This window comes from Equus caballus, chromosome 15 (assembly GCF_041296265.1).
Source record: "Equus caballus isolate H_3958 breed thoroughbred chromosome 15, TB-T2T, whole genome shotgun sequence".
In the NCBI taxonomy this organism is placed as follows: Eukaryota; Metazoa; Chordata; class Mammalia; order Perissodactyla; family Equidae; genus Equus; species Equus caballus.
Window position 1 is genome coordinate 30,586,022 of NC_091698.1, and position 15,146 is coordinate 30,601,167.

General features: G+C 38.3%; 1 protein-coding gene across 4 annotated transcripts in view; it reads left to right on the top strand.

The window, feature by feature from the left end:
• The window catches only part of TMEM87B (transmembrane protein 87B), a 51,705-nt gene extending 41,413 nt beyond the window's left edge, over positions 1–10,292 (top strand). For all 4 annotated transcript variants that reach the window (XR_011425937.1, XR_011425938.1, XM_023618731.2 and 1 more), the window contains exons 16-19: positions 2,389–2,462; positions 4,487–4,539; positions 8,543–8,573; positions 9,707–10,292. Coding sequence is in view for 2 of the 4 variants with exons in the window: in XM_023618731.2 (XP_023474499.2) it covers positions 2,389–2,462; positions 4,487–4,539; positions 8,543–8,573; positions 9,707–9,766 (218 nt within the window). In the remaining 2 variants the exon portion in view is untranslated. The remainder of the gene's footprint in view (positions 1–2,388; positions 2,463–4,486; positions 4,540–8,542; positions 8,574–9,706) is intronic.
• The last annotated feature ends 4,854 nt before the right edge of the window (positions 10,293–15,146 follow it).

Here is a 15,146-nt window from a genome sequence, read left to right on the forward strand (position 1 = left end):
CAAAATGGTACATTTTATGGTGTGGGAATTATGTATCTCAATAAGATAAAATTAATGGACTTAGACTGATTCCAAGACTTAGAAAAATTTTAAGTCATACTAATCAAGATAATGTGCTCTTGGCATAAGGATAGCACAACAGAGTCAAGAAATAATTCCACACATGTATAGTCAGTTGATTTTTGATAGAGGCACCAAGGCTTTATATTAGGAAAGGATAATATTCCAACAAACAGTGCTGGAACAACTGGATAAATACAAGGGAAACAAATCACTTAGACTCCTGCCATGCACATCACACAATAATTAATTCAAGATGCATCATAGACGTAGCTGTAAAAGCTTAAATATGACTCCTCTGGAAGAAAACAGGAAAATATATCAGGACCTTGAGATATTCAGTTTCTTAGGACACAAAAAACAGTAACTATAAGATCAAAAAGTTGGTAGATTAGACTTCACCAAAATTAAAAGCTTATGTTCCTCAGGAGAAACTTAAAACGAAAAGGCTTTCTGTAGACTGGGATAAAATATTCTCATATATCATATATAAAAATACACATATCTGACAAAGGACTTGTATCCAGAATATAAGTAGAATTCCTATAAATCAATAAAAGATAACTCAATTTGTAAAAAAAAAAAATGGATGGAGTACTTGAATAGACATTTCACTAAAGAGGACAAAGGAATAAAAGTACATGAAAAGTGCTTGATATAATTGGTCACCAGGAAACGCAAATCAAAACCACAGTGAGAAGTCACTACATGTCCACTAGAATGGTTAAAATGAAAAAGATTGACAACATGAAATGTTGGAGAGGATAGGGAACAGCTGGATTGCTCATACGCTCCTGGAAGGAATGTAAAGGTGTAAGACTTTAGAAAGCAATTTGACAGTTTCTGAAAAAGCTAAACATACACCTGCCATACAACCTACCATGGTTATACTTACCCAGGAGACATGAAAGCGGATGTCCACAGGAAGAGACTAACTTACACTATTATTCACAGCAGCTTTATTCTTAATAGTCCGGAACTGGAAATAACCAAATGTCCATCAACAGGTGAACGGATAAAGTCATTGTGGTGTCCCCATCCCATGGAGTACTGCTCAGTAATCAAAAGTAACCAACATTCTGCAACATAAATAAATCTCAAAACCTCCGTGTTGAGTGAAAGTAGCCAAATCCAAAAGAATATAGAGTCCGTAGATTATACTTCTATATATGAAGTTCTAGAACAGACAAAACTTGGCTGTGGTGATTATATAAAGCAGACTAGTGGTTGCATTTGATGGGATTGAGATCGACTGGAAAGGAATTTAAAGAACCCTCTGTGATGATGGAAATGTTAAGTGTCTTGATTGGGATGGTAATTACATAAATATATATGTTTGTAAAAATCTCTTCAGACTGTACATTTAAAATTTGTGTATTTTTTTATATATGTTATACTTCAATTTAAAAAAATCAGTGTATTGCCCCTTTTAAGAGAATAGATCTCAAATGCTTGGATTTCAAATGCCCTGTGGAAACATTGTTAGGTTGAGGAATCTCACTTTTGTTCTCTATATCAGTTTATGCTGTTGACCTCCTCATAATGTACCAGTTGTCCTCCTAGTTTATGGAGGGGCACTATTTGCAAATTACTTCAGTAACAGAAGCAAGTACTTACTGGGCATAGATTGTGCGTCAGGCATCTTATATACGCTAACTTGATTAACGTTCATGCAAACTCTATGAGGTAGACATTATTATTCCTTTTTATAGCTGGGGACACTGAGTCAGAGAAAGGTAATTGCTTTGCCCAGGGTTGCACAGCTCGAGCCAGAATTCCGCATGAGGCAGCCTGGTTCCAGGTCTACTGAAAGTGCTGACAGAAGAGCCTTGGTCACATACAGAGAAAACCTTTTTCTTCCCTGTTTTATTTGTACCATAAGCACATTCCAACAATTCATACATCAGAAGGAAACAGATAGCCAAAGTTATTTTCTTCTTGAATATGATACTGCAAAATCCTGAAGGTTTTTAATTCTATAAACTTTAAAATGTGTTGAAACTATCTAAGGTGAAGTGTATGTATGTGAGTTTGCTCGCTTGTTTAAACTCCTCTAAAACTAGTATTCAGACTGCGAATTCAAGTTGCTAACTTGAAAACCTGGTGGTGGTTGCAAATAGTTGTCAAATCTGTTAACTTTTTGCACACCTCCTACATTTCCAGGTGGTATGTTAAGGCCAGCACCTGCCCAAAGCTTTCACTGTTCACTCTCCTTTAGAAAATGTGTAGTATGTTTCCGTATTGGATTGTTAAATGTGAGGCTGTAAAGAAAAACACTGTTATTTTATATTTTATATGTATATATCTCTAAAATGTTTCTCATTATAGCTGAAGGAGTAAAATTGAGAGTCTCAAAAACGGTTTCCAATGGAACAGCTAAACCTGCAACTTCTGATAATTTTGTGAGTATAGTATATATTGAATAGAATCTTAGTCTTTAACACTTTAGAAGTCTATGTGAGTGTCACATTCATACCATCAGGAGAACGTTTTTTTACCAAGATTTTTTATATGAAAATAAATGTTACGAGGTAGTGATCCTAGTTAAGTCTGATAACCGTAACTTAGAGAGCCTCGCTTCTCGAGTGCTATTCCTGCACCAGCAGCCAGGGGCACCCCTGAATCTCGTTAGGAACGTGGAATCTCAGTCCTGCCGCAGGCCTTCTGAATCCTCATCTGCTTTTTAACAGGATTCCGTGGATGGCTCACATGCACATGAAAGGCTGAGAAGCTTTAAGTGAAAGCTTGTATTCACTTTTCAGCATTTTTGTTTGTTTTGGTGAGGAAGATTGTCGCTGAGCTAACATCTGTTCCAATCTTCCTCTGTTTTGTGTGTGGTACACTGCCACAGCATGGCTTGATGAGCAGTGTGTAGGTCCATACCTAGGATCCAAACCCACCAACCCCAAGCCGCTGAAGCGGAGCATGCGAACTTAACCACTGCGCCACCGGGCAGCCTGCTTTTCAGCATTTTAAAGTGATTTTTGAAGCCGTTTCGGATAACGTTTGTTAACTGTTTGGAAAAAGACTTTATGTATTACCTATGCAGTTACCAAATTTAGCATTTTTTTAACTATGGAAGGGTAAATAAAATGGTAAAATGTAGGGTAGAGATGAGTTTTTAAATATGGGTATAATTTATGCATGAAAGTGATAATTATTAAAGTAATTAATCAAAATGAAAATCCCTATCATACAGTTTTATGTTCTGCTTTTTTTACTGTTATGTATGTTGTGGTTAATATTGTATGAAACTTTATGTATCCGTATAAGTTCTGACAGGACAAATTATATATGAGAACAGTTTTATCTGTTGGATTTGGTAAATTCTCTGATTTTTATTTTTGGTAATATAAAAATTATTCAAAATATGTTCTTTGAGTTGTTTTGTGGTAATTTAACTAAACTTTAAAAAAACTACAGTAGTTTTAATTATCTGGTGTTAGGGCTGTAAAACTTTCAGTTTTTTAAGGTATTTTCCTCTTATTTTAGGGATATATTTCAGTTTATTTTAAAGCGCAGTATTTGCAAACACATCAAGGAAATACTTTTTCATTTCTCTAAATTAAACGCAGTCCCGCTCTTGATCAGAAGTCAGAGGCCTTGTCTCTCATTGACTTATTTCTACTTGAGACTCACTCAGAGAGTGGGGTCTCTGTTAGGGCTGGCTCAGTGTCTTTGTCTCTCTCTAGGTGAGCAAGATGTGATTAACACTAGAACCAGAGTATTCCATGTAGCCAGGTAGACCACACAAAGAAACATTTTGATTTATTTTACATTGTAAACCAAAATATTCGAAATACCTTTTACTATTTTTCTTTCTCCCAGTGAGATAACTATAAGCAAGTTTCTATAAAAAAATTGATACCCCAGATTACCTGCTGTTCTTCTCTTGTCTGCTGTAGAGAGATGAGCATAAATACCAGTGATAGAAATAAAAAGGCTCTTGTAATCTTAGAATATTTGTACCATAGTCTTTCTCTGTTGAAAAATTCTAAGTTATAGTTAAGAATTATAAATTCATAATATAAAAACTTGAACAAATTAAGACGAATTCTGAGAGCAAAAAAAATCAATATAAATCAATATTTTTGCTATTTTCTATCTTATAAATCAACTCTTTGTATTTTTACTGTGGTTTTTCAGCACAAAAAATAACACCCGTGCATCTAACTAAAACCAGGAAGTACAAAAATCCAAAATCCAGCTTTTTGTTTGTTTGCCTATTTAAGAAAATACTAGCATAATTTCTGCGTGGCATAAGTGCCAACTTATTAGGACATTAAAAGACTGTCCTAATGAAAATTAAAAGAATGTCATGCATTTATGTTTAAATACTTAAATTTTATATTAAACATTCTATTTAAAAATTCTGCTTTTGGGTGCAAATAAGCAAATGTTAATATATAAATATTTATTTCTACAGGATGAAGATTTGAAGTGGGTGGAAGAAAATATTCCCTCTTCATTCACAGATGTGTAAATATTCCCAGTTAAAGTTTGGGTGTAAACTTTAGTCCATAGTATAAAGGGTTAATTTTCCCTCTTCATCATGTGCTTGTCATACCGCACCCCTCCAGGTGTTTTGTATACCCACGTCACCAGTGAATGACTGACTGACTTCATAGCGAGCTGCAGAGAAAACAGCCCTGCCTTCATGTCTTTCTCTTTCCTTTTTCACTGTACAACAGCTATTTTAATGCTCGTGCCCTGTAACCAACTCCACCCTTTTCTGATCTAAGGTTATCAGGATCAGCAGCATTTTATTTTCTTTTAACTTTCTATTATGGAAGAGTTCAAACATGTGTAAAACATTTTTTTTACAAAGGTAACCACACTACCATGTGTGGTGAGGAAGCTGTTGGAGGGAAACATGAGCATAGGAAAAACCAGGTGCAGAGGAGGCCCCTCTGGGACCTGTGAGTGATCAGCTGCCTTTATCTGTGCTCTGTTTGAGGCAGGATTGCAGATCGCTGTTTGCACAGTAGAACAGTCTGAAGAGCCGATGTGATAACCCCACATGCTGCTCTTTCCTTTCTCTGCTCCCATCTTCCTATTTAGATAGTTCCTGTCCAGTGTGATCTTCCTTCCACCTGAAGAATTTCCTTTACATTTCTGGTAGTGCAAGTATGCTGGTGATGAATCTCTAAGGTTTTATTTGTCTGAAAAGTCTTTGTTTCAGCTTTTTTGAAAGGTATTTTTGCTGGTTATAGACAATTTTTTTCTTTCAACACTTCAAAGATTGTCACTTGACTGTCTTCCGGTTTTCTTGGTTTCAGAAAGAAGTCTGATTTAGTTCTTATCTTTGCTCTTCCGTATGTTATGTGGGTTTTGTGTTTTTGGCTGCCCTCAGGATTTTCTCTTTATCTGTGGTTTTTATTACTATGAATATGATGATTCTAGACGTGTGTGGACATATATTCTCATTTCTCTTGGGTATTTGCCTGGAAATGGAATTGCTGGATCACATAGTAACTCTGTGTTTAACATTTTGAGGAAGTGCCAAGCTGTTTTCCAAAGTAGCTGCACCATTTTACAATCCTATCAGAATGTATGAGGCTTCCAGTTTCTCTACATCCCTGCCAACACTTGTTATTAATGGCTCGCCTTTTTGATTTTAGCTCTTAGTGGCTGTGAAGTGGCATCTCATTGTGCTTTTGAGTAACTGAAATTTGAATTGTCTTGTGGAGGGACTGGTGTTGTTTAACTCAACTGTAGGAACTGGACTTCATGCATTTCGGATTTGTACAAAGTGAGGACTGCTTAGACATTATGAAACTTACAATACACTATAACACTTTTTTAATAGAAAAGAAAAATAGGTGTGTGTGTATATATATATATATATATATTCTTTTATATTTACCCATGCCTTTATTGTTTCTTCTTTCCTTCCTGTATATCTGAGTTATCACCTTTTCCTATAGGTCTTTCTTCAGTATTTCTTGTAGTATATGTCTGCTAGCAACAAATTCTCTGTTTTCTTTACATGAAAATGTATTTGTTTGTTTTCTTTTTTTGAAGGATAGTTTGGCTGGATATGGAAATCTTGATTGACTTTCGTTTGAGCACTTCTTTTCTTTTTTTTTTTGAAGAAGATTAGCCCTGAGCTAACATCCGTGCCCATCTTCCTCTATTTTATATGTGGGACACCTGCCACAGCATGGCTTGACAAGCAGTGTGTAGGTCTGTACCGGGATCCAAACTGGCAAATCCCGGGCTGCTGAAGCAGAACATGCGAACTTAACCACTGAGCCACTGGGCTGGCCCCTGTTTGAGCACTTCTAACATGTCCTTCCAATATCTTCTGGTTTCTATTGTTTTTGAAGAGAACTCAGTCATTGGTTGTATTGTTCTCATGTGTATAATGTATCATTTATTTTTTGCTGCTTTTCAGATTTTTTCATTATATTTGGCGTGTGTGTGTGATGTGCTAGGTGTGGCTTTCTTTTTGCATGTTCTCCTGGGGGTGTGTTGAGCTACTTTCTCCATCTCCCCATAGAGTTGTATAATCCAAGGTGGTTTCCAACATTTTAGTTTCTTGGGAACCCATGCTTGTTCACTTCTGAAAACTTCAACACAGGAAATTTAGCACAGTGCTACCCAAAATTCATGTACAATTTATGAAGCAAGTTTAGACTTTAGACTTCTTACACATGTAAACCCTTTTTTATACATCTGTAGAAATGGGACTGAAATTTTGCAAATCATAAGATAATTTAAGCATCATGAATGAACATGTGATCTGTTGTATTAAGAGAGATTCCTATGGCCTTTGTTAGGATTTTCCCTTATCTCTGATAAGCCATAGAGGTCAGCGTAGCACAGTTCGCCTTCTCAGTGTACTGAGTACATCTTAATAGGTTTTAAATCATCATTAACCTCATAGAAAGAACAATTTTTGAGATTTTATCTAGTGTTTCTCTCTAAAAAGGTGCTATGCACCCAGCAGACTGTCTTCTGGGCGTCTAACTCTGGTTCATTTCTCCCTTAAAACATTCTCCTCTGGATTGTCCTTAATAGAATTATTCCAAACAATCTAACTTGGCTCCTTTCTCACATCTGGTCAGTCTCCAAGTTCTTTCTTCTGTCTTCGCGTTGTGCACTGATGTGACATTCATGTTGTAACTCTAGCACATAGACTTTTCCTCCAGGCTCTGTCAGTGCTCTACCACACAGCAAGGCTATGCATTTGCCTTTTCTTTTTATCCATATTATCTTTCCCAAGCAAAGGTTGTGTTGTGTAACTCTTTCTCTCTCCAGTACCCTTCACTGGTAGATATCCAGTCAATGGTAATAATGACATGGGTATTAAATAAATACTTGATTCCATAAATACCACCTTTCATAATACGTTTAGTCATCCTGATTTTTAATATATATATATATATTTTAATAAAAATTGTATATATTTAAGGTGTACAACACAATGCTTTGATATATACATATACAGAATGAAATGATTTCTACAGTCAGGCTTATTCATCCCCCTGAAGTTCTCACAAAAGCACATGACGTGGGTTTTCAGATTAGCACATCACCACTCAGACACTTGTTCAGCTGTTCGAAGTGAAAAATAGCAGGGGCTGGAAAAGTGAATGTGTAGTTGGATGTCACTTGTGTTTGGAATTATATTTATTTGTATGGTTTAGTCATTGATATTCCTCCCACATACTCGCCTGTAGAATTGCTGATCTTGCTTCATTTTTGTTTCCATTTTGAAGTGATGGTTATTTTCATATTTAGTTGCTTTTTCACTGAAATTTTTGAAGTATAGCACATATTCTGGAAAGTGAACAGATCCTACGTAAGTGTACAGCTCAGTAAATTTTTAATATGAACACACTCATGTAACCAGCACCCAGATCAAAAAATAGAAATCACTAGTGCCCTAAAAGCCCCTTGTTTTCCTCCCAAATCATGACCCCACTTTCCCAAGGCACTGCTCTCCTAACGTCTGTAACTTTAGATTGCTTGTGTCAGTTTTTTTTTTTTTAAAGATTTTATTTTTCCTTTTTCTCCCCAAAGCTCCCTGGTACATAGTTGTGTATTTTTACTTGTGGCTCCTTCTCGCTGTGGCATGTGGGTCGCCGCCTCAGCATGGCCTGATGAGCAGTGTCATGTCCACGCCCAGGATCCGAACTGGCAAAACCCTGGGTTGCCAAAGCGGAGCACATGAACTTAACCACTCAGCCACAGGGACAGCCCCTGTGTCAGTTTTTAAAATGTTATTCCTCGATAGTTGATTCACTTTTTTTTCTGTATAGTGTTCATTGTATGAATAGACCACGGTTTACCTATTTGGGTTATTTTCAGTTTGAGTTCTTCTCCATGTCCACTGGAGAACCTAGGTGTTCATTTCTGTCAGCTCTGTCTGTCCAAGAGTGGGAATTGGTGGATCCTGGAATACACCTATATTCAGCTTTAGTCGAGACACTGGCCTTTTGATAACATCGTCAAATGTTTTTTTCTTTTATTTCAGTGCTCTTCCGGTGTTAGTGGATTCAGATGAGGTAAAATCTATTTTTGCTTATCTTCGTGGAGCTATTTTCGCAAAGTAGAAATGTACTTCACAAATAAAGTGTGAAAGTTGCTTTTTAATATGGATACAAATTGAGCAGGCTGGAGACACTGTGCACTGATTTGTGGGTAAAGTTTAAAGAAGCTGGATCCTCATTTAAAACAGGAGCAAGATAAATACTTGTTGGTGTGAAAGAGAGGAAGAATTAATTTGTGAGATTTGGAGTCTATAATTTTCTAATACTTTGTATATAGGTGAGAGTTTAGAAGACTTTAAGATGACAGTTTGTCTAAATTAATCTCTTATACTTGTAGATATTTTTCTGGGGTATTAAGTTTCTATCTCATTTTCATTTACTAAGCAGGAAGTTTGAATAGAGGATGTGGATTTAGGACGGTTTTTAGGGAAAAAACATTAGTTATGGATCATCTGGACATTGAAGAGGGGCCCAAGACAGGAAGTCTGCAGGGTAAGAATTAGAGGATGGATGTGGGACGTGAGCTTAGACACAGGAAGAGGAGAGGGAAGTCAGTGGTAGCTAAGGAGTAATTCCTGTGGTGGCTGCAGAGTTTGAGAGCGGCCACAGCTCTGTTCACTGAAAGGCACGGGAAATGGCCTTGGTGTCGGCGTGTCGGTTTGACTGTGTCGGATGAAAGTTTTAAGGAGGCTGCTGTGTGCCTGTACCTTCAAGAAAACAGCTGAACTTCAGGATTTATGACTCTACAGGAAGATACCACAGAATTACTTTTAAAAGGGCATTTATAGTATTTTTTGATAAATAGTTGATTTATAATTTCAAAAATACGTTAATTGCATAAAGTGAGGCAAATCGCTAGATAAGCTATGCCTCAGAAATTCATTTTAGCTCTGTCCCTGCCTCTCACTTGTGATTCTGAACCCAAGCTTGCAAGACATTACCATTTGCTAAACTTAGCAGCAGATAATTGACTGTACGTTACTGGGAAGTGTGGATTATATGGGTTTTTTCTGTATCTGATACCTCTGTGTGTATCGTGGAATATACTTAGTTCCCCACAAAACAAAACTGTGACTGTTGAAAGATTAGGTTCTGGAAGGAGTATCAGCATTTGATGCATATCTTCTTTTCTTTTCTTTTCTTTTTAGGAAATCATGACCAGGTCTGAAATGGCAGAAAAAATGTTCTCTTCCGAAAAGATAATGTGATTGGAAACCATATAAATGAAACCTGGTTAACGGTGAAGGAGTGTCCTTCCTCAAGACTAGAAGAGAGGCTTGCTTTGATATAGGGCAACAAGTTTTTGTTCCATTTTCTTGGAAATCTACGTGTTAAAATTAAGAATTCAGGCGGTAGGAGAGTTCTGCAACCCTTTTAAACTGACTCTTGAATGTCAGTTTAAGGTCCATTAAGTTGCCTGGACTTGGAAATGCCTGAGAAAAGTATTATGATAAAGGTATATGCCCAAATGTCATTTGCTGATGGGTGGCAGGTGTGTGGATTTGGGTTCTCTGTTTTGTGGAAAATATGGCAATTCCAGATTTAAAAATTTTTTTACATAAAGCACTCCTACTGTCCTTCTGCTGACCCTTGAGAGAGACAATGTGATTCTTCTGAAGCGCGGTCAAGCAGTGTCTCCATCTCTCGGGTTTGTGGTTACTTGATGCAGCAGTAATTTTCTTTGCCTTATACTGAAGTGATTCGATAATAAGTAAAACTTGGTTAATGGTGGAATATGAGCATATTTATATGGGTAGTTTTGCTGTGTATCTGTGTGAGTGAGTGCACGCATCTGCACAAAGCCCATGTGTGTGTGATTGTGTGTGAGTGCACACATCTGCACAAAGCCCATGTGTGTGTGATTATGTGAATGCATGCGTCTGCACAAAGCCCATGTGTGTGTTATTGTGAGTGCACGCATCTGCACAAAGCCTATGTGTGTGTGATTGTGTGTGAGTGCATGCGTCTGCATAAAGCCCACGTGTGTGTGATTGTGTGAGTGCACGTGTCTGCATAAAGCCCGTGTGTGTGATTGTGTGAGTGCACTTGTCTGCACAAACCCCATGTGTGTGATTGTGAGTGCACGTGTCTGCACAAAGCCCGTGTGTGTGATTGTGTGAGTGCACGTGTCTGCACAAAGCCCGTGTGTGATTGTGTGAGTGCATGCGTCTGCACAAAGCCCATATGTGTGTCTGTGTGAGTGCATGCATCTGCACAAAGCCCATGTGTGTGTGATTGTGTGAGTGCATGCATCTGCACAAAGCCCATGTGTGTGTGTTATTGCGAGTGCACACATCTGCACAAAGCCCATGCGTGTGTGTTATTGTGAGTGCACACATCTGCACAAAGCCTATGTGTGTGATTGTGTGTGAGTGCACACATCTGCACAAAGCCCATGTGTGTGTGATTGTGAGTGCATGTCTGCACAAAGCCCATGTGTGTGTGATCATGAGTGCACGTGTCTGCACAAAGCCCATGTGTGTGTGATTATGTGAGTGCACACATCTGCACAGAGCCCTTGTTTGTAAATATCACCATGCACATCAGATCATGGAGCTGGATGTTCTCTGAGTTCAGGGGAACACAGTACCCAGAGAGAGAGGTCTTGAAGGTCACTTCCAAAGATCTGCTCTGCCATTGTCCCCTCACCCAGGCTGTCTGTGCATGTGCTGCTGCTGAATCTGCCTGGGGTAGGTGGGTACCCGGCCACATGACTCCCCAGAGTACTTCCTCCCCTGCAAGCCGGAGACTCATTATCAGGGAACCTTGAGGAAGCTAGAACCCTATCCTTTATGTAATCTTGGCATATTTGGTTTCATAATAAAACATATTTTTAACTGCACAGGACAGCACTATTAATCTTGTACTTAATTTCTTAACCTTCAACCATGTTTTATACATTATTTTGTTACATTAATGTATAATGTGTGATGTGAAATTTTTTGTTTTAATTTTTTTTAATGTAGACTATTCTAAACTTGAAAGGCAGTTGAATGTAGTATGGTGCAAATGTGACTGTTTCGCTGCTTTCATGACTAAAGATACAGGACTAGTGAACATTTAGAATAGGAGTTACAGTTAGAATCTTGTATGTCTTCTTTTGAAAGAGTTCTAACCTTGTCATTGAGAATGACTTCAGAGAATTTTGATTGAGAATCATTAAAGTCTTAGCCAGTACAAACACTTTAAATATAACTTTCCATTCGTTTTCATTGTGAAGCCACAAAAATTTTTTCTTTCAGAAGTCTACCTTTTGAATTTGTTTCTCATTTACTCATATCATACAGGCTAGTAAAAAAGATTTATTTCTAGTCATGATGTCTCTTAAAAGATATGCTCAAATTTATTTTCAATAGTGAACATTGAACAGTATCGGCCAACTTTACTGAAAAGGCATGGTTTTCAAGATGCCATTGCTCGGGACATGCTTCCCAGGAAAAGAAGGTCTGAGTTAACAGTGTGGGTTCCAGTCCTTATTCAGTTTCCGCCCCAGCAATGGGCTCGCACCCACTGCCTTTCCCAGCATTTATGTCCATCCTGGTTTTGGTGCATTCTACCCTTGGCCCCGTTGTTTCAGAGCTGGAGGGGACCACTGCCTTCTCGGTCCTAATGTTTTTCCCTAGTGCCACTCCCCAGATTTTGAGGCAGGTTGACCCCCAGCTCATCACCTGGCTCCAGGTGAATTTTGAAGCGCAGAATCCTGGGCTCCCAGCCAGTAGGAGCTGCAGATCTAGTGCAGTGGGAGTGGGGAGTTGATGTAAGCGTGATAAGGGAAATGGCCTCTCACATGACCTCCCGAGTGTTTCTAGAAACACTTTTTTCTGCTGATGGAAGGATACATGATGCTCCCTATAGAGCATCAGGTACAGGCTGAAATGCACACTTTTCTCTCCATCCAGAAAAAGCAAGATTCCCTCCTGATAGCCTTGTCAGAAATGTTGTTTTTTAAAGGGCATGTATTGTATCTGTCACTTGCAGTGAAAATTGTGTCATCTGTTGATGCCTTATGACCTGGATTGAATAATCCTGTGGAGGGCCTTCTCAGCCCCGGCTGTGAGCAGGAGGAGGTGCCCTGGGACCATAGCTGTAGCTCATGTGAAGGACAGTGGGGGGAAGTTATGCCCAGGACCACTAGGACTCATCATCCTTGCTGCTGCCCCTTTCCAGAACCTGGTCAGCAGGCCCCTGAGGCCATCAGATCCATTATTCTTAGGAAGCCATCAAGATGGGTCTCCCTGTTAATGAAGGGATCTGAAGATAGGAATCCAGTTGTATGTGTTTCTAGGTAAAATGCTGAAGTGTCCCTATGCAAATCATGTTAGATTTATATGATGTGTGAAATTTGCATAAAAGGGAATTTTCATGATTTGAGTTAGATTAATGTTTAAATATTTTTTAAATCATAGTTGATTTAGTTTATTTCAAAAATAAGGAAAAATAGGTGAATATATGAATTTTTTAAGCCTAAGAGATGATGTTCCCATACTTTCCCCATAAAGAAAATCCTTTTTAAAAATCTGTCATATCCTGTGGAGAACACCAACTCTCCCCCACCGTACGCGCATGGTGTTTGCACTACTAGAACGTCAAGACTGAAAGTATAAGAATGGGCATCTAGGAATGGGTTTTATATCCCTTTTTTTTAAAAGGGTTTGAGTCTGTTGCACTAGGCTATACAGGACTAGATCAACGCTGAGAGATGTTAGGCTAGATTTATAAGTCACTGGTTTTGGTACTTGTTTCTTTGTATGATCAACAGCAGGCAATGAGCAATACAAAACTCCAAGCCTATCGCTTACAGGAAAGACGTTCAACGTGTTGGTGAAAGTTCTGAATATATTGGGTGTCTGTAAGTGACAAAGCTAGATTTTTAAGGAAATCTACATTCTAATACAGGAGCTCAATAGTGCATTAAGAAACGTCTTTAGAACTAGGAAAACATTCATTTATTTGGGGAGAAAGTTTAGGGTTTTAAGAAGTTATATTTTTCTATTTAAAAGATTAAATTATTGTATAATTTGGAAGAAATTGCTTTGAATGTAGGACAAAACTATTTCAGAGATTTTTCTTTGAAAAAATTGATGTATTTTTGTGCTTTAATATTTGTTCTGACTTTTAATAAAATGGTTTCTGAAATTCTGGATGGTTGATTCTTGGTGATATCTGTTAGTACTAGATTATGTAAAACCTCAGGAAATGTAGGCTCTGGTAGATGGCAGGCATCAGCAGATCCTTAGAAGAGGAGGTACGACGAACATGGAAAAGTGTTCAAGCTCAGTAATGACCAAAAAATGCAAAATAAGGGAAATTTTAAAATCAAATTAACATAAGTTTATACTACTATGTATTTATAAAGTTTCTTTGCTTTCAAAGTTTGATGAATGAACACACTCGATGGTAATGTAATTGAATCAAGTTTTGTGAAAAGAAGTTCAACAATGTGTTTATAATCTTTGAAAAATGCCAATTCTGGTGATGTTTTAAAAAAGTGATTCAAAATACGCAATAAGGCTTCTGCACAAAAATGCTTATTACAGCATTATTTAAAGTAGAGACAAAATTAGAAACAAACTAAATGTCAACAATAGAATGGTTAAGTGAATTATGGTCTAACCAGCTACTTGATGGAAAACTGTGCAACCATTAAATTATTATGAAGCATTTATAACAACAAATACTTTTAAGAAATGTGATACAGGGTCACATATGTGAACTCACATCTGTGTAAGCACAAAGTAGAGAAAGGATTGAGTGGAAACGCACCCCAGCGGCGCTCATCGTTAGTATTGTAATGGCTTCAGCTAGCCTGTGGTCAAAACTCGATTCCAGCGTTTCAGCGGGTTAAGATGCAAGGTTTATTTCTTGGTCATGGAACAGTTCTGGGGTGGCTGTAGAGGTGGGCAGGGCAACCCCACACACACAGCCCCTCAGGGACTGGAGGTTTATTTCCATCTGTGGGCCCGCCACCTCCCAGGGCCTGCCATCTGCATCTAGACAGCAGAAGGGGAAGGGACTGCCTGGGGAGTTTTGTGGGGCTAGACCTGGCAGGGGTGTCTGTCTTCTGAGCGTATTCCATTGGGCAAAACTTAGTCACAAGGCCACACCAAACTGCCAGCTAGAAGGGAAACGTCAAGAGTCGTATGCCTGCCATCTATTCTATGAAAGGAGAGGATGGATTTGGGTGGACGGCTAACAGCTCCTGCTGCTGATTATTTTGGGGCAGTGGACTAGGGGAGAAAGCTTTTCTTCCTTTCTGTGTTTTCCTAATTGTCTAAGGTAAACATTGAGAAAGAAATATGTGAAAAATGATAGTGCCATAACTAGGCTTTATGATATCAGAAAGTCTAGAAAAGAATGTGGTCTCAGATCACAGCTTAGTCCATTAATAAATAGAATGCATCCTGCCCCGAGTAGGTGGAACAGGAGAATTTTCTTCATGGGAATTCTCCCAGCCTTGGGGGCAGCCAAGATGGGTAGTCCCAGGGCAAAAGTGGGGGCTATTGTAATAACAGAGATGACGATTTAGGGAGTACTTAGCGCCAGGCCTTGTTAACCATTGTAGTCTCATAGTAGCCAATGAGGTAGGTA